This window comes from Paramisgurnus dabryanus, chromosome 11, assembly GCF_030506205.2.
Source record: "Paramisgurnus dabryanus chromosome 11, PD_genome_1.1, whole genome shotgun sequence".
Taxonomy (NCBI): domain Eukaryota; kingdom Metazoa; phylum Chordata; class Actinopteri; order Cypriniformes; family Cobitidae; genus Paramisgurnus; species Paramisgurnus dabryanus.
The window spans coordinates 30,682,298-30,702,715 of record NC_133347.1 but is presented as its reverse complement, the minus strand read 5'-3'; the positions used below and the strand labels follow the sequence as shown (position 1 = coordinate 30,702,715).

The following is a 20,418-nucleotide window of genomic DNA, read 5'->3' as shown; positions in this document are numbered from 1 at the left end:
TTTTAGCGGTTTTTGTTTTTTAGTTTGAAACGACAAACGAAAAACGTGTGGTTTCTAGTTATTTTGTTTTTTGGTGTAAACGAAAAAACAAACTATCAAAACGTACACGGACCCTGGCAGGGTCCGTGTACTTTTGCGTCCATTCATTTTTCTTTTTTAACCAATAAATATAAATACGAAAAATGTGATTTTCTCTTTTTTTGTTTTCAAACTGGTGAAAAGATAATCAAAATACAAAGTTATTCTACTTATTTAATAGTATTTTACAATTGAAAAGCAAATAATTGTAATTTATTTACTTTACTTACACAGTTTTGCTGATTCACATTAAGGCTTCTTCTGGCTGTGAATTCGCAGAGCGCGGCTTTATGCACGTGAACATCACATTCTATTCATTATGATTTGTAAATGTATGTGATTCTGGTCCTCTGGCTGCCTTTCTTACTCATTTAGACTATATTAAAGCAGACATATCATGCTTTTAAATCTGTCCTTTTTACATATAAATCATCTATTTGTGGTCTATGTAAAGCGAAACTGCAATGCTTGGGTCTGAATTCCTCATTATTATAGCCCCACAGGCCCCCTTTCTACACCTTTTCTGATGTGCATCTGAGAGCAACTCGTTTTGGTACTGTCTTTTTAAATGCACGCCATACCCTGCCCCCTCTCAAGGTTGCAGAGGTGACACTCGGTTAAACTCAACCCCGTTCGGCCATTTTTGTAGTTTTATAGCAGAGATACGATTATCTAGCTGCACAGAAACTTTTTATTTACTCGTTATTCACAAAATGTCAACAACGGAAGACTTGTCCATCCAGCCTTATATGTTCGCGCCAGAGTCGGAAACGGACTGAGAGGAAAATGAAGACGACGAACCTGCAGAACAACGTCTTCATATGGAGGTATCGCAATGGTGTGAGGCTGCAGCCTCCGGAGGTCGCATATCTAGGCTGCATACGTCATCAAGACGGTCTTATTTCAGAATATTAACAATTATAACGTTTACTATTATTCTTAGTTAATCGTAAGTTGTTGTGATATGCTCATGACTTGCAAATGTAATGCTCAGTTAACTTAAACCAGGCTTGATGCCCAAAAGCGATCTCCGCAGGCTGCAGCCTTTGGAGTGAGAAACAGCACTGCTAAACCATGACCACCGTGTACTTTACTTTTTTACTTTAAGATATAAACTGCTTGCCGAAGTGCTCTGCTCGTCGTCTCCAAAGAAAGAAGTAATTGACCCCTCAATCAGACGAAGTCTATCGGCAATTCCCTCTTTATACTGGCGGAGATTGGTGAAGTAGTTATCCTTAAAGTGCCTCGGGCACACAAAAATGACTTTACCCACAGATGTGAGTACATTTCTTACGCTCTCGTAACTTCTGCATCCTTGAGCTTGGACTACAATATCGCAGCGAGAAATATAAAATGGCGGATTGCTCGTAGTGTTGGGCTGGAAGTCGATGTCCTTATTTAGCAGTTCCGCTGCAAATAATGTGACGTAATTGTTCAAAAAACGTAATAGATAATAGGAAAATCAGAACCGGTTGGAAAATATGACCAAAACAGAATATAAAGATATCAACAAAGCACCTGAAGAGACTAATTTCAACTTTTATGTACTTATAAACACTACAAATATACAACAAAATGCATTTAAGAGCCAAGAAAGTGGATTTAGCATGATATGTCTCCTTTAAAACGCGTAGATTATAACTGGCAAGACTGAACATCTACAATGTTTGAAACTATAAATGTTGATTTGTGATAGTGGGCTCTATCTTACACCCGGCGCAATGCAGCGCAACAAAAACCTGGTCTAAAGTCTAAAGTCAATGGCGCAATATGTTTTTTTGTTATTTAAGAAGCGTATTATTAATATGCACCGAAACGGGACGACAACGCGGGTTTGCTTAACACATACATGAATGCGCAGCAGCACAAAAACGCTTTTAAATATGAAAGATTTAAGGATTGATTGTGAAAGATTATTATTGAGTCTCTTGGACATAAATGAGGACTAATTATGAGACTTTAGAAGTCACAAAGAGCTGCTTCACCTGCAGCCTGGTAAGTAAATAAATGCTTTGCTTTAAACAAATGCATCTGTTTTTAAATGTTTCTAAATGCTACCTCACGGATTTATTGTATATGATGACTCTGTACTAGTGTTGCTTTCGTCAACGAAAAGTATGACGAAATATAGTCGTCAACGAACCTTTTTCACGTGACGAAAACGAGACGAGACGTAACGAAAATGCTGGTCATGTGACGATGACTATAATAAAATGTATAATGCAATATTGTTGACGAATAAAAACGATACTAAAAGTGGTTTACAAAATAAAAACTAAGCTAAAATGTCTCTTCATTTTCGTTGACCAAAACGAGACGAGACGAAATGTTATAACGTTATTTCGTCTTTTACCCATCTCAGCATCTCCGCGCCCCCACCACCTGACTGCAGGTGATCGCCTGTGTTGTTGGCGCTGCGTAGATCAGTCAAAACATGAAAGTACCGCGAGAGTGAGTAGAAAACATGCGGAGCAGTCTGCTCTCGCGATGCTTTGATATCATACGCCTCCATTTGCACGTTAATGGGCATTTCAAACAGTGTACGCAGCAACCGCGAGACATGCGGAAAGCGGAGAAACGGGGGCGGTTACAGAGGTGAAGCGGAGTTGGTCCACAAGCCTTGCTTGTGCACCCAAGATCCTCTCCCTTTTACGGACACGACACTTCATGGCAGTCGCTGTTGAAGATAAACACATTTCCACTAAATGCTGCACAAAACGCTTCCACTGCATGAGAGAAGCTGTAGCCACGCGGCGATTCCGACCGGGAAGATGCAGCATTCTGGCTCCAAATGTAAAAGAAAAGTCCAAAATAAATCCCGTGCATCACTTTCAGGTCAGTTCAACAAGCCTGTTGAAATCTGTAGCTTTGATTGCTGACACCACCAGTATAACAATGTACAAATTTATATCATGTAACAGTTGTTTAAATGACATTGTGCTGCGTTGCGTTTTGAAACATTGTAAATATATCTATGCTAAAGACATTCGTTGTTTTGTATATGCTTAATAACTACACTTATTTATTATTTAAATAAACAAAACATACTTCGCTGAATACTTGAGTATTAAATCAAACACCTGTACTGTTGAGAACATAACCATACATACCAACTTTGCTTTTCTTAATAGACATCTGATGTTTTCTTAAAGCTGACTTTTAATTTACTTACAAGAAAAACATTTAGTAATTCTTCAAAATTGCTTGGATTTATACTGACATTTAAGATCAGCTTTGTCACATTAGATTAAGTCAAAGTCCATTAGGTACACTGGTGGTAACGTACAGATGCAGAAATATAAACTATAATAATATATAATTACATATGTATGATTGTAGTTTGTGCTGCTTTCAAAATACAATTATAAATGTTAACAGTAGCATATTTCTATTCTCACACATACTAAAGTTGTGTGTGACCCATTTGACCTTGTGTGTGTGTGTGTGTGTGTGTGTGTGTGTGTGTGTGTGTGTGTGTGTGTGTGTGTGTGTTGCTTAGGCTACTTTTGTTTTGATTATGTAGACTCTTACGAACAGTCAAGTCACTCACTCAGAGGATAGTAAAATAAATATCTATTCAAATCTGGGGCCGTATTCACAAAGAATTTTAAGGCTAAAAGTAGCTCCTAACTGGCGAATTTAGGAGCAACTCCTAAAAATAATGGGCGTGTCACTCCTAAATTTAGGACTCCTAAATTTTTTCACTAAGAGTAATTCACAAAGCATTTTAGCCCTAAAAGTAGCACCTAAGTCTGGGACAGCTTAAAAGAAGTCGAGAGGACTCCTAACTCACTAAGACCTATTCACAAAAGATCTTAAAATGCCTTAGGTGCTGATCCTCCTTTACATGGACAGTTTCACCAACTCAAAAGCATTGCAAGTACTAAAAGCACACTTTAATGTAAGCATATTGTTTATGACATTTGTTTCATAATTCATTACATTCATGACAAGCAGGAAGTTTTTTAGAATTACATGAAACAATAATGATATTAAATATTTAATATTATAGGCATACCTGTTGCCATGCTAGTCTGTTTAAAGGCTGCAATCTCAACCCTCTACTGCGATTGTAATGCATATACCACCGCCTCTCACATTCGTCCGGGGTCCGCGACATAAGTGGGAATGTTGCATTGATCTGCAACAAATCCTCTCCCATCAGTAATGCGCGGGTTGATCCGAAATGAGCGGATGCATGCGGTCACCCGCGGTTACGAGTCATCCAAAAATATTTTTAATGATATTCGGGTTGCGTTCGGTCGGGTCGTTTGAAATAAAGATGGCAATTAACTATTAAACAATTACTACTTAAAAAAAATGCTGGCCAGGGAGCGGGTCGGGTACACTATTTATTTTTTATTTTTTGCGGTCCGAGTTGCGGGCGGGTTAGTTGAAAACGTTGGTCGGGTGCCAGTTGTTTTGTACATTGACCCGCGCATCACTTTCTCGCATGTCTCACGCTTAGTTTTGCTTGATATTTCAGTGCCAAATTTCCCTTTTATTACGTTTCTTTTTTCCAGCACCAACTGGGCCAGCAGCAGTAACTGATCCTGCATCCATTTGGGCTTTCTTTTTCGTTTTGGCGAGTTCCACCATCATTTATTTATTACATTAGGCAGGCTTCTTTAATATGGGCAACATTTCCTTGCTTTAAGTAGTCTATTTAGGCTAATAGGATGTACATTAATCAAGCAAGTGTTAATGCAATGTCGTTTTTTATTATTAGGCAATTGGCGGTTTTCATTTGTATTAGGCTTGATTTAATTTAATTTAATTCACGACTTTTCTTTAATATATGCATTTCGATGGCATTACTATTATTATTATTTTGTATAGGACACAGACATATTTCGATATTGTAATTCCATGATTTGGTGCGTCTGTGTTATGTTCCGCATGACAGCCCTGTCATCTAACAACCAATCACCGTGGTCATTGCAAGGCAGCTCGTGCATGAGAATTGACGTCATCCGTAGCAACGAAGACTCACTCTTAGTTTAGGAGTTATCATTTTTCCTTACTAAAAGTAGGTCTGAAAGGCGTTGTGAATAACTTTTAAGAGAAAACTCCTAGCTAAAATCTTTAAGTGCGATTTAGGAGTACTCTTAGTGATAAGATAAAATGCTTTGTGAATACGGCCCCAGAGCATCTTCCATGTCTGGAATGGATGTATTCTTCGGTCTATAAGGTAACAATAATATAACTTTTGTTTGAAATGGGTTTGGCTAAAAGAAAATATTGTTTTGTCTATAATACTATTAGGTCATTATACTATATGGGTTAAATAGAATGCATTACTAAAAAGAGACTAAATACAATTTCACTGACTAAAACTAGACTAAAATGTCATCAGTTTTCGTCGACTAAAACTAGACTAAAATAGTAATGGATAAGTCTGACTAAAATAAGACTAAAATGGCAAGAATTTTAGTCGACTAAAACTTGACTAGACTAAAAAGAGTATGACGTGACTAAAACTAATAAAAACTAAAATGACAGCTTGACACAAAGACTAGACTAAAACTAAAATGAAAACAGGCTGCCAAAAACAACACTACTCTGTACCTGTGGATATGGTGAGATGAGAAACATTTTTAAGTAATGCTTAAAAAAAACTGACGCTGTCCAAGTGCTGAACCTTGCGGAGACTTTGCGGAGAGGAGTAAATTCTTTATCTCCTGTTTGTAACAAAGTAACAAATAAAGTATTTTTACAGTACAAACCTTTTCTTACATACTTGTAAATTATTTTTTGATGATATATTGGATAGCCATTTAAAGCAATTAAAAGCCTGCTTTTTTACTTCCATTTTTTGTTTTCCAGTTTCAACTGAGGGGTTTTACCATTAACGGCTATTTTCAATCAACAAGCAGTCGGTGTTCATGCCAATTTGATTGTTTCAGATAGAGCCTGATTTGTGAAAATTATATCATATATATAAATAACAAACTACTTTTTTACTGTTTCAGACGGATGTCGGTCTTTTTTATACTCCATAATCTCTCTATTTTCGCAGAGTATGAATGTTGATTTGCATTTAAATACCTGTGTCTGAACCATAACTTGTTGCGATGACAGATGCGCACAGGCTGAATCTAAAACTAGTCAATTGTTTCTGACTGCAACACTGCATGTTCATTGCAAATAGCAGTTAATTATAAAACGTGTATCTGTCTTCCGCATTCACCGGCTTCCCAGCAAGCAATTTTGGCTAAAACAAGGCAAAATGTAGGTTGTTCAGTGAAAGTCTAATAGTCTAATAGCCCAAGAATAGACGATGCGTATGTTTACAACATGTAAAAGAAATTAAAGCAAACACCTTGAACACCTGTTGCTTACATGATGGAATACAGTAATTCTCCAAGTTATTTTGGCAAAAGCGGCATGTAACCAAATTCAAGGTTATTTAGGGTAGAAGTGTGTTCCTATTGCACATAGCCGGACTATAGAGTCTCGGTTTTTGCTTGCTGTGTTAACATAATTTGACAAAACTTGAAGAAATGTACAAAATGCGTAGAATGATGATGTTTACATGCATGAAGCAAAGCACTGCGATCACTGCCAAAGAAGTCTGAATGTGAAATAGCTAATAATCGCATTTTTAAATTTTAGTTTTAAATGTATAATAAAGGTTCAAAAATCATAAACAAAAATCTGAAAATACATCAATATTTGTTTTTTTTTTTGGGTATGATGTTCTAAATACAGTTTGAATTTAAATTTTGAAATGTAATATTGCATTTTAAAAATACAACAACCGTTTATATTTTATTTTTCATATCATGGTTTATAAAGGAAAAATTAATGGACGCAAAAGTACACGGACCTGGCAGCTACACTCCCACCAAATCACTAGTGATTTCTTAACAACTTAATAAACATAAGATTCCAACTTAAGATTATGAGACTGAAGTGAAGTAGCAAAAACTAAGTCTGCATTAATCAGCTTCAAGCAGGGTTACTGTCTTGTGAATTGGTCGTTCAAGGTAAGTCTGCTTTGTGAACCGCTTTCCTTTGTCATCCAGTGCTGATTCACTGATCAGCAATTGCAGTTTTTTCACATATCCATCTTCACCAGGATACACTTTAGTGACCTTGGCAAGTTTCCACTCATTTCGTGGTGCATTGTCATCTTGCACGATATCGTTGACCTGCGCATTTCTGCGGGATTTGTGCCATTTTTGTCTCTCTTGAAGATTTAATATGTACTCTTTTTTCCATCTAGACCAAAACTCATTGACTAAGTGCTGAACTCTACACCATCTTTTGCGAAGATGAAGGTCTTCTTTAACAAAGTCTCCAGGTGGTGGCAAGACTATGGAAGACTTCATTGTCAAAATGTGATTGGGCGTAAGAGGCTGTGGCCCAGCTGGATCACTCAGCAAATGTGCTGTTAAAGGTCGACTGTTTATAATTGCCATTACTTCGTAAAGGTAAGTTCTCAAAGATGAACTGTCAAGTCTTTGGGATGCCTGATCTAGAACAGATGTTAACACACTCTGTATTGTCCTGATTTGCTTTTCCCAGGCTCCACCCATGTGGCTAGCAGACAGCGGGTTCATGACAAACTCACACCCCAATTGCTTGAGGCATTCTTGATTCATCTCTTTAACCGCTTGCAGGAACTCATGTCTTGCGCCAACAAAGTTGGTGCCCTGGTCAGAACGGAGTTGTCGAACATTACCACGCAGAGCAATGAGAGCACGAAGAGCATTTATAAAGGCATCAGTCGACATATCATCAAGCACTTCTATGTGCACAGCACGAGAACACAAACAAGTGAATAGCAGGCCATAACGCTTCACTTCCCTCCTTCCATCTTTAACGTAGAATGGCCCGAAACAATCCATCCCACAATATGTAAAGGGGGGCGTTGTCTCCATACGTTCACGAGGTAAGTCTGCCATTCTTTGTTCTTCTATGCCCCTTCTGAACTTTCGACACTTGACACATTTGTAGATGTAAGATGACACCGCGTGGCTGCATCCAAGTATCCAGATCCCATTAGCCCTTAGCTCATTCATTGTAATGCCACGTCCTTGGTGTTGCACTCACTGATGGTAGTGTGAAATCAGTAATTTTGATATGTGACTGGTTTCTGGTAAGACTGCCGGATGCCTTATGTGAGGGTGCAGAGCAGCATGCTCTAATCGTCCTCCCACCCTGAGGATACCTTGTCCATCCACAAAAGGATTTAGCCTTTGCAGGTTGCCCTTGGTTATTTCCTCCTTGCACTGAAGACTATGAATCTCCACAGAGAAGTTATTACTTTGGACGATGCTTATGATGGTAAGTTCTGCATCTTTTCTCTCTTCCAAGCTGCTGGCTTCATTGGTTCTTGATGTCAACCCTTTGAACTCCTTGACACATCTTTTAAGTCTAGCGATGGCTTTGACCATCTTGTCCAGCTGGAAAACTTGAGGAAGTGTTTAAGCAATGAATCTTGTGTTGACAATGTCTTATGCACAAAGACCTTACGAACCTCTGGGTCTTCAACTGCAATCTCTCCCACCTTACTATCTCCACTGGGAAGCTTTTCACATCAAAGAAAATCTGGACCGTTAAACCATTTAGAGGCAATAAGCTCTTTTGCCTTAAGGCCTCTTGATGCATGGTCCGCTGGATTTTCTTCCGAGGACATGTATCTCTATTGACTTGGTTTGGTACTGTCCTTGATGCGCTGAATGCGGTTTGCCACATAAAAATGGAATCTTCTTGCGTCTTTGTTGATGCATCCAAGGACAACCTTGTTGATGGAACATGCGCTCTATGTCGCACATTATTGCTACTGGACCTTTGCGGAATCGACAGAGAACACCTATCAATGTATTGGTCAGCTCTGGCCCAGTAAGCAAATGATCGTTCAATGACACACCTTGAAGTTTTGCTGAACAGTCGAACACAACGCGTATCTTGCCTGGTTTTTGTGGGTGATACACGCCGTGATGAGGGATGTACCAAGCAGGGCTCTTGTTGATTTCTTCGTCAGGAACTTTCTCAGCATCTCCACGCATCATCGTTTCGTTCATGAAGCTTAAATAGTCCTTATGGTACTGTTTGTCTTTTTCAAACCTCTTCCTCAAACACTTAAGGCGATGAACGGCACATTTCCTGTTGTCTGGCAGCCATCAGGCTTAATCTTGATTCCTTCCTCAATAATTGAAATGAAGCGAAGATCTTCTTGTGAGAAGTGAGCATCTTCCACGCTTTCATTAAAGTCTGACTCCAACATCTTCATAACATTTGGCAGAGTGACTAACTCTTTGACTTGTGTTCGACATATGTATCGGACTTCACTTGTCAGATTGGCAGATGACTGAATGCATGGCATTACTTGTCTGACAAAAGTTCTGTGACTGCTTCCAATAGCGTCTCCGTAATCGACACAGGAACTACCGGAGCCAACAATACTCCAGCCGAGGTCTGTTTTTTGAGCAAAAGGTTCCTCATCTCTGTCTGACACAACTTCTTTATGTAACAGGGCTTGAGAGCAGTTGTAACCTATGAGCAAACCGACGTCACAGTCAATTAAAGGAGCAATCTCTTCTGCAAGATGCTCTAGATGAGGCCATGCTCTTGCTGTCTTGGGTGTGGGAATGTGGCTTACATTGACAGGTATGAAGTCTCTTGAGTAGGTTCAGGGCTCCAGACTGCCCCCAAATGGTGACATTTTGCCCCTAAAATTTGAGAGTGTGCCACTGAATTTTACATCCAGTCGCACATGTGCAACCAGTAAATTTGACCTATTTTTCCAAAAGTGCACAATAAAATGTGTCACTGAATTTGAAAAAACACATTGTACTTTCTGCATCTATCATTAAAGTATTTATTAGTAATACAGTGGAAATTAGTAGAAATGTGAATATTTGGTTAGCATGTTGATTTACGGTGTGTGCCCCTAAATTTTCTGGTTGCGCCCCTAAAAATTTCAGTTGGGGCCACTGTGCTCCTAATGAAAAAAGTTAGTCTGGAGCCCTGAGGTTACTGGAAGAGTGATTTTCTTCGATTAATAAAAACCTCTGATCTGCAACCCAGTTACCATCTGACTTGGAATGACTGTACTTTTTGATGACAAAGTTGAGAAATTTAGTTCCACTGGCTCCTTCTGTGTTTCCAGAGCATCTGCCTTTTCTTTCAAAATAAAGGTGGTGTCACTTTGGTTATCCAGTAAAGCATATACGAGAACTTCATGCTCTGGGCTACTTGTCGTTGACAACCAGACTGGAATAACGGTGGACGTGTATGTTCCATTCATGTTTTGCACCACACGGTTAGTGGTGGCTTCCTTAGAAGCTTCATTTAATTGCTAAGAATCCATCCTTTCATTAAACTTTTTCTCTTTGGCTTGGTTCCAACTCTCCCTTTTCTCGTCATCTCTGTGATCTTCCATTCCATCATCTTTGAACCGGTCTTCATGCAAACAGGTTGGGTGCTTCCTTTTACATGTATCACTCTCTTTTCACAGTTCTTAGAATAGTGTCCTGTCTTCAAGCATCCAAAACACAGTCCTTTAGTTCGCACAAACTTAACCCTTTCTCAGATTGACTTTTCTTTGAACTTTCGACATGTTTGAATGCCATGGTGCAACTTCTCACAAAAGACACATGTTTTAGCGTCTGTGTTTTCTTCTGAGCTGCTTGCCAGAACCTTTGCACCAACATTTCGAGGCTTTGGTGTTTTAACCTTATCACTATCACCAGACTTCAAAGCATGAATAGATGTCACAGGATTGCATGCTATCTTAGCTTCTCTCGAAACAAACCGAACAAATTCGCTAAAGCTTGGAAAATCATGTGTTGACCACCAGGACCTCACTGTTCCATCTCGCTATTAGCCAATCAGGAAGCTTGTTGAGCATTATTTGGTTTTCACAGCAGTCATTTAAAAATGCAAGACTCTTGATCTGCAACATTGCAGCATCACAGCTTCTTAGAAAATCTGAGAATTCCCTTAGTTCAATGCTGTCCTTGGGTCCTGTTTTTGGCCATGAAGATATCTTATCTCTGAAAGCCTTGGCAATCACAAAAGGGCTTCCATACCTTTCTTCCATGATGTCCAATGCTGAATAATAGGCAGCATCCGTGCCTAGCATGAAGTAACCTTCAATAGCTTTCTTTGCAGGTCCTCCAACACTTTCGGAGGTAGTAAACCTTCTCATTTACTGGAATATTCTTCCTACCAATCAATGTCTCATAAGACGTTTTCCAGTCCTTGTACCTTAGTGGATCTCCATTGAAAACTGAATGCTCTGGTATTGGAAGATGACTTGCATTGATTGACTCTGTAATTGCTTTGGCAAGTGCTGTAGATCCATCTTCTTGATGAGCAATGGCAGCAGGTTGCACATGTGTGGCGTTCTGTGGTGTGGCCACATGATGCTTAGAAACCCTTCTTTGGGTAGTTTTAGGTTCAGATTTCACATGTTTACTGCTATGAAGCAACTCCGATATCTCTTCGTCCAAACCATTTTCCTGCTCGTAGACCTGTAGACGTGCTTTGGCAGCATTCATTTTCTTTACAGTCTCTAATCGCTCTAACTGCCTGCGCTTCTCTTCTAATAAATTTTTTCTTCCAACATTTTCTTCTTTCAGTGCAAGCTTCTTTCTGTTCTCAACTTCAAGGTTCCCAAGCTCTTGTTCCTTTAGTTTCTTGTACCCTAACACCTTTAATGTGGCTTGAGTTGCAGCAAGCTCTGCTGCAGCTTCCAGTTTCTTTGAAGAGGTCAGAGTTGATCGCTTTGAACTGATGCTTGTAAACGTTGAACTTTGTGAACATATACTAGACCTTTTTGAGGTTGCATTTGTAAGCACTGAGCCAGTCTCAGTCCAGTATGCTCATTCTTTGCGAGTATCTGGTACCTTTCTCTTAATTCAAGAGAATCCTCTGCATGCTCCAATAGCTTTCCTGAGACAGCATCACACGTGTCTACTCTGCGGCGCGTCTTGCCATCTGGAGTAGTGTGTTGACGTAAATCTTGATAAGCTTGTTTTACACTTGTTGAAGCATTACTGATCTTGGTTATGTAGGTTTGCAAGATTTCAGTGGAGGATGTTCCATCAATTGCCTTCCTAGTCTCTTTAGCAAGAACTTTCCATTTGTCATAAGAGGTAGTAAAGCGATGTTGAAGCTTTTTAGTTTGGCTTTCATACAGTTCTTTACCCTTTTACGTAAGCTCTCGTATCCTCTGGCTTCTTCTTAGACTTTCCTCTAAAGTAGCTTGAGTTTCTACAGCTACCTCAGTCTCTTTTGATAGGTTTGCATTTGTATCAAGGTTTGCATCTAATACTGTTGCTCTATTGTTAGCATCTAAGCCTTTCTCACTTGTCTCATACTCGTGCTTTGACATTTTTATATTTTATGAATTAGCACCTTAACACCTTTGTTTAGTAGGTAAACCTTAGAATGAGCTAAAGTAACTAACAAACCTAGTTTAATGTTACCAGTAAGCTTTTGTTTATATTGTAATAATACACTTCAACTTTACCTTTAAACTTCACCAAGTATGTTTTACAGTGTAGTCTGCTAGAAACACTTTTCACAATGCAAATGAACTTATTTTCACTTAAAGCAGAATTAACACTTCTCTTTAACACCAAAATAATATAACAAAAAATGTGAAATATTATGATGGTCCCTTCAAATAATTATTTACCCTTCAAATTGCTTAAAAGTAAATAACTTAATGAGTTGAACAATCACTTCAACATGTAAACATGCACATCACAAATTAACATTTAACTTTTAGCACTTATAGAACCCCTTTAGCAGTTGAAGGCTATTCCACTTCTTAATATTTAACTTGTTTTAAATATTCAACTTCTTGAAGGTTTAACCAAACAGTGCTTCCGGGTTCTGCTTGCCTCTTAATATGTCTTATCTTTGATCCTTGCATTCACATTAACCCTCTGGGGTCTAATGGGTTTTTAGGGCCCTTGGGAAGTTTTGACATGCACTGACATTTGTGCTTTTTTCAGTTGTTTATAAACATATTAATGGCAAAAGTCTCATAACACTGTGTTCATCACAAACTGGGCTACAATATCATATAATCAACATGTATGTACATGTTTGTATTTTTGAGAGAAAAATGTTTATGCATGGTTTTTGAAAAAGCAAAATTTTTAAGTCACTGATATAACTCCACAAAACTCATTCTAAACATGTTTTCCCAAGACTTTCCAAACTGGATCTAGTAGTCTAGAGTTTTTTCTTCAAAATGATGTGAAAATCATATGGCCTACTCAATCACATAAAGCAAGATATTGATTTACAATTTCTAAGAAACTTTTGCTTGGGAAAGGCTGTATGCATGGAGGCGGGAAAGCTCCTGAATAATCAGTGATTGACAGCTGAGAGACAAAAGAGTTGAATAATGAGCCACTAATGAGCCTTGTGTGGATGTTCAACAGGAATAACTTTCTCTGTAGTAAAACCATGATAAGGTTTACTTTTCAATATAATGTAAATACACACACACACACACACACACACATTATATATATTTATATATATTTCTATTGAAATATTTTCTATTAATTTCACAAGTATAAGTTACCTTTTAAAAAACATAGTAGCTTAATCATGGTAAAGATACTGTTTGGCCATCTTAACATGAACACACTTCAACCCAGGGTTAGTGTTTGGTTGGCCAGCGAGAGGTTTACTTTTGTGCAGTAAAAAGCTCAAAAGAACAACTGCCTATCGTTGTCTGGACTCTTATTTGTGTATTTGTAATCATTATAGTAGAAACACAACAAGGGACACGCGTGGTAAACGTATCAATGTTTGTTTACAACCGCCGCCATTACCTCACGTGTTGATCATGAAAGCAGTGAATGTGTGCACACGCGAGTGATCCTGTGTTTAATAAACTTGCTGTGCGGAGATATGCGCTTAGACGCAACTAAATAAGGATTGTACTGTTTGGAATCGCGCATTATATAAGAATACCAAAAAGCGCGTCGAGTTTCCTGACTCGCGTGTTGTGTGTTCCAATCGCGTGAACTGTTTGACGGAAGAACAAAGAAAACACTCGCGTCTGGAGATACTGACACACATACGCAAGGAAATAAGGATTTATGTCATGTTTGGTGCAATCGGATGGAACAACAAGGAATGGAGAGACTGGATTGTGGATTGCATATCCATTGACTGCAGGAGGCACGAGTCATGCATATGGATGTTTCTGCTCATTCACTTCAATGGCGCGGGGGTGTGGCGATCCGATCTCATTACAGATAATGAGGTAACTGGCGAAATACGGTACTTCTCCTCCTTCTCATACAGTTTACACCGAATGACAATATCTGTTTTCAATTTCACTTATATCATTTAAAAGGAGACATTCCAAGCATTATGTAGACATTTATCTTTTGTTTCTACACCAAGTATTCGTTAAGTTACAGTTTATTTTTCTGACGCGTTTCTGAAAGGACTTCACTGAGGGAGAGAGAACAGAACGTGCATCATGTTTATTTTCTTAATTTTGCGAAAAGCACAACATTCTGTTTTTATTGGGAGTGGACAGAAAAAAACTAGACACTTTAACGTTTGAAATGATGTATAAATCATATCTGTATGTCAAAAATCAGCAGAGTAATTTAAGTCTCTTTGCGGAGTGATTGAAAAATAAAGAGTTTGCGGCGCCCGCGCCACCGTCGACCCCAGAGTGTTAAATGTAAACTTGCGTGCAGCTCTGTCGACGAACGGCAGGTGCAGATCATTAAGCTCCCCACGTCTCCGCTTCGTGTCGAGCAGGCTGAGTTCTCACTATAACTCCCTCCAGTTAATAGACACGGACACAAAGCGTTCTTCTTTATGGGCATTTATTAGTCATCCTCGATGCCATCAAAATATGCCATCAAACATGGTGTAAAGCATGCCGTGAGAACTCATTGGCCGCATTAACTCCAAAGGGAATGACAACAAAAAACAGGTAACAGAGGCAACTTCTCTTCCGTGTGTCTCGGTGAACTTATAAATGAACAACCGTGAGTCAGTAATACTCCCATTAATCCCAGCAACTACGGGCCCTGTAGAAGCAATTTAAGAGTCAAGAAGAGTAAAACAAATTCGACAGTTAAGAGGAGTAAGTCCTAGAAAGGGCATCAGCCACCACATGATCAACACCCTTAATATGTCTGATCTCAAGGGCATAGGACTGGAGGAAAAGGCACCAACGAGTCAAACGCTGGTTTGGGCAACGCAAAGAATGCAAATAAACAAGCGGGTTGTGGTCTGTATATACAACCAATGGGTCAGACACTGATCCCACATACACTTCAAAATGTTGTAGGGCCCAAATCAAAGCCAATGCTTCCTTCTCCACAACAGAATAGTTTAACTGATACGATGAAAACTTCATCGAGAAATAGCTGACTGGACGATGAAACCCGGAATCGTCAGCTAGGAACAAAACAGCTCCCGCACCCACGTTGCTAGCATCCACACACAACCTAAAGGGGCGATCAAAACGGGGAGCCGCTAACACAGGAGTGGTGGTAAGTAATGACTTGGCTGAATCATAAGCTTTCTGACAGGCAGAGGTCCAGATAAAAGCTACTTTAGCCTTTAACAGATCAGTAAGTGGGGCTACCACAGTGGAAACATTTCTACAAAAACCCCCATAATAACCCACTAATCCCAAGAACCGCATCAATTCCTTCTTGGTAGTAGGAGAAAGGAACCCGTCAATAGCCTCAACCTTTGCACGAACTGGACGCACAAAGCCCTGTCCAACAATCTTGCCCAAGTAAGTCACCGTGGCTTTGGCAAACTCACACTTAGCCAAATTAACGGTCAATTCAGCCTCTTCAAAACGTGACAATAGATCTGCTATACCTACCAGGTGCTTTTCCCAAGAGTCACTGAAAACCACCAAATCATCTAGATAGACCGCAACTCCCTCCAACCCAGAAACAACCCTATTCATCAAACGTTGGAAAATCGCAGGCGCATTTCTAAGGCCAAACTCTTAACGTTATAAGAATATAGTCCACCAGATGTAATAAAAGCAGAAATCTCTCTCTGGGACAAAGGGACCTGCCAATAGCTCTTTAGTAGATCGAACTTAGTTACGAACTTGGCTGACCCAACCTGATCAACACAGTCCTCAATACGAGGAAGCGGAAAAGAGTCTGGTTTGGTCATGCTGTTTATTTTTCGATAATCAGTGCAAAACCGATACGTGCCATCAGGTTTATTCACAAGCAAGCAAGGAGAGGCCCAACTAGAAAAAGATGGCTGTGCAATATTATTATCCAGCATATACTTAACCTCACTTTTAAGATGTGCGAGTTTATTTGGAGACACCCGATAAAAATGTTGGCGAATGGGCTCAGCATTCCCAACATCAATATCATGCGCCATCCAGTGCGTACGTGAAGGTACATCCCCAAACAAATAGACATGGCGATCAATAAGAGCAACTATGTCAGCTCGTTTACATTCTGGCAAATGGGCCAACATGACATGCAAATTTTTAAGAGTCTCCGAGTTTTTTAGACGTCCCAGCAGTACTGTATCCTCTGGAAAAGAAACCCGCTCATCGATTTTCTCCGAAAGAACAGGCGAAGTACTTTCAGCTGCTAAGACTGATTTTACTTCAGTCTTGAAATTTAAATTTGGACAAGAACGGGAATAATATGGCTATAATAAATTAATATGGCACAGCTGTGTTGACTTCCTTCTATCCGGAGTGGCAATCAGATAGTTTAAATTAGGGCTGAACGATTAATTGCATTTGCGATAAAATCGCGATTTGACAGAACGCGATTTTCTAATCGCAACGTGCGCGATTTGAGGTGGTCACGTGACGCGAGCGAAAGAGCGGAGAAGACGGCTGCATCACTTTTTCATGCTGGCCAGCGCAATGGCCTCTTGCTCGACGGAACAGTCAGAAACTGACACAGCTGATACTTTAATCTCGAAGAGGAACAGCACGTCGGTGGTATGGAACTATTTTGGTTTTAAAAAAGATGATGTTGAGCAGCGTCAGGTGTTGTGCAGAGCATGCCGTGCTCCCATTGCTACTTCACGGGGAAACACTACAAATCTGTTTCAGCACTTAAAAAAATACCACAAATCAATGCATGACAGTTGTATGACCAAAATGCCAAGCACCAGTGCGAGAGTCAAGCCAAATACCTCAAGACAGGGATCACTGACAGAAATGTTCGAAAGTGTCACTCCGTATGAACGTAATTCAAAACGGCACGGGGAAATCACTCGGAGAATAACCGAGTTCATAGCCAAAGATATGATGCCTCTCAGCACGGTGACCAAGCCTGGGTTCATGGCATTAATACATACGCTTGATAAACGTTACAGTATGCCCTCCCGCACATACTTCAGTCAGACTGCCATACCGGAGCTGTACAAAAAGTGCAAAGAGAAAGTCGCCGCGGAACTTAAAACGGTGGAGTTTTTTGCTAGCACTACTGATATGTGGTCAAGCCGCACAGCTGAGCCGTACCAGAGTCTTACAGTCCATTTTATTGATGAAGATTTCAACCTCCGAGCTCGCTGCCTACAAACGATCTACTTCCCAGACGATCACACAGGGGAAAATATTGCAGCCGGCCTGAGAGAAGGGTTTGTCAGCTGGGATCTCCACGAGGAGAATCACGTCTGTATCACGACGGACAACGCGTCGAATATGGTGCTTGCTGCGCGGCTTAATGAATGGACGAGGCTCCAATGTTTTGGCCACAGATTACATCTTGCCATTGGTAAGTTATCGTGTGTGTGTGTGTGTGTGTGTGTGTGTGTGTGTGTGTGTGTGTGTGTGTGTGTGTGTGTGTGAGAGAGAGATGCGTCGGTTAGTACAGCTGAATATACAAATATATATAAAATAATGATATTATATAAATCGGATGGGATTAAATAAATTCATACTTTCACTCCTTTTTTAATATGTAAATTCATTTTACTTGAAATGCCCACCTGCATTTTTTTTTAATTGAGAGAGAGAGAGAGAGAGAGAGAGAGAGAGAGAGAGAGAGAGAGAGAGAGAGAGAGAGAGAGAGGACAGTGGTGTGGATGAGTGTATTTCAGAATTACAGCTAATGTGAATGTGTAATAGTGAGAGCCTTGTATCACAAAACTCAAATTGTGTGTAAAACACTACTTTTTATTTCTTTTAGAAAATGCACTCAAAGATGACAGAGTGTCAAGGGCAACAGGACTGTGCAGGAAGCTGGTGGGGCACTTTTCCCACAGTTGGAAGAAGAAAGCAGCCCTGACGGAGGCACAGAGAGAGCTCAAACTCCCTGAGCACAACCTCATAACGGAGTGCCCAACAAGATGGGGTTCTAAAGAAATGATGATTGCCAGAGTGCTTGAACAGGCCAAAGCCATTTCTCAGGTATTGTCTGTAGATCGATATGCACGCTCCCTTATCCCAACCTGGCAGGATATTGACGTGTTGGAGTCGATTCACAAGGCACTGCATCCTCTACTGGAGTTTACTGATGCTCTTTCTGGAGAGGAGTATGTAAGCATCTCCTACCTCAAGCCAGTTCTCCAACTTTTTGCCACATCAGTCCTGGCTGAAGATGCTGAGGACACTGACCTGACTAAATCAATAAAAACCAAAGTCCTAGCATACCTCAACAACAAATATGGAGACCCAAACATCCAGGAGCTTTTGGATGTTGCCTGTTTCCTGGACCCTAGGTTCAAAATACAGTACATCAGTACAGACAACATCCCTGCTATCAAGACTCGTCTGAAGACAGAGATCGTACACTTGGCACAACGTACATATCATTTGGTAAATAATTATGTATTTCACAAAAACAAACATTTTTTGTAAAATCTAACTGGAAAACTAATGGCTGTTGTTTTCATGTTTCAATAGGAGAAGAGGTCTCGTACTGAAAATGTTCAGATGCCTCAAAGTGCACAGTCCTTGGGGGAAAAGCCGAAGAAGTCTCTTGGCAGTTTTTTTAAGACCAGTTCAGCCTCTCCTTCTTTGCCTGTAAGTCTTGAAGATGTCGCAGAGGCAGAGATAAACAATTACCTGATGACTCCTACCATTGATGGAGAAGATGATCCATTGGCTTGGTGGAGGGTGCACAAGATCAGCTACCCACAGTTGTGCACCATGGCACGCAAGTATCTTTGTGTACCTGCTACAAGCGCTCCCTCAGAGCGTCTTTTTAGCACAGGAGGAAATATTGTGACTTGCACTCGCTCATCCTTGAAGCCAGCAAAAGTCAATATTCTGGTTTTCTTAGCAAAAAACCTGTGAGCCACTGAGAACAGAACTGTTGGATAATTATGTCTGGCAGTGCCATACTCGTAGTGAAATTTAGTCTGTGTGGTGTGTTATTGTTGTGTACTTGAGATAAGTGAGGTTCATCTATATTATAACATTCAAACAGTTTATAAAAAATAGTTTATTGTCTAAATTAAAAGTGCATTTCTCTTTTTTTATAACTTTATTTACTTTGATTTTACAAAATATTTTCAATGCAAATTCCTTGTTTCAGTTGTGTGAAATGTTACTGACTAGGGAGCAGTAAGATACATCATTTTAAATATTTTTTTTCTTAAGACTGTACATTTTGCACACAGTGTTTACAAAGTGCATGTTTTTGTTTCAATTATTTAAATGCACAGTGGCAAAGCCACAGATGTTTCTGTAATGAGAAGTTCAATAAAAATGTCATTTATTTCAAGTCATACATGTTTGAATTTAATACTAACAAATAGGCCCAGCCTATGTGAAAGAACATTTCACACTAAATGTATCTAATATTGTGTTTGGTCGTATCCAAATTATTCGTTGTTTTGTTGGGAAAAAAGGATAAAAATAAATCGCATATTAAATCGCAATCGCAATTTTGGGGAAAAAAATCGCAATTAGATTATTTTCCCAAATCGTTCAGCCTTAGTTTAAATCAAACTTGTTTCACCACTACAAATGGACCAGAATACTGAGCTTGAAACAGTGAGCCCTCCACAGGTAATAACGCCAAAACTTGATCACCTAGCATAAACTGACATTTCTCTGAACGTCTATCATAAAGTGACTTCATGCGGGTCTGTGAAAACTTTAAGTGTTTCTTGGCCATCTCACCTGCCTCATATAGTCGACGCTTAAAACCATTAACATAAGTTAACAAATTCTGAGGTGGTGTGCCCTCAGTCCAACTATCACCTAACACAGCTAATGGCCCACGAACGGTATGGCCAAACACCAACTCATTGGGACTAAACCCTGTGCTCTCTTGACATACCTCACGTGCAGACAATAGCAACCAAGGCAATCCCTCCTCCCAATCACCCTTCATCTCTGTACAGTAGGCGCGCAGCAATGACTTTAACGACTGA

General features: G+C 39.7%; 1 protein-coding gene across 1 annotated transcript; it reads left to right on the top strand.

Moving 5' to 3' along the window:
* Nucleotides 1-16,857: 16,857 nt before the first annotated feature.
* LOC135730134 (E3 SUMO-protein ligase ZBED1-like) lies at nucleotides 16,858-19,701 on the top strand. The gene is made up of 3 exons (XM_065247990.2): nucleotides 16,858-17,810; nucleotides 18,225-18,853; nucleotides 18,941-19,701. Exons 1-3 carry the CDS (start codon nucleotides 16,937-16,939, stop codon nucleotides 19,331-19,333), a joined length of 1,896 nt encoding a protein of 631 aa, XP_065104062.1. The 5' UTR covers nucleotides 16,858-16,936; the 3' UTR covers nucleotides 19,334-19,701.
* Nucleotides 19,702-20,418: the final 717 nt, after the last annotated feature.

What these genes read in the sequence shown, in the direction of transcription:
- LOC135730134 (XM_065247990.2), top strand. Translation starts at nt 16,937, where the DNA reads ATGCTGGCCAGCGCAATGGCCTCTTGCTCGACGGAACAGTCAGAAACT. An exon ending in CAGATTACATCTTGCCATTG is followed by an intron (nt 17,811 to 18,224) that starts GTAAGTTATCGT and finishes TATTTCTTTTAG; the next exon opens with AAAATGCACTCAAAGATGAC. An exon ending in CACAACGTACATATCATTTG is followed by an intron (nt 18,854 to 18,940) that starts GTAAATAATTAT and finishes ATGTTTCAATAG; the next exon opens with GAGAAGAGGTCTCGTACTGA.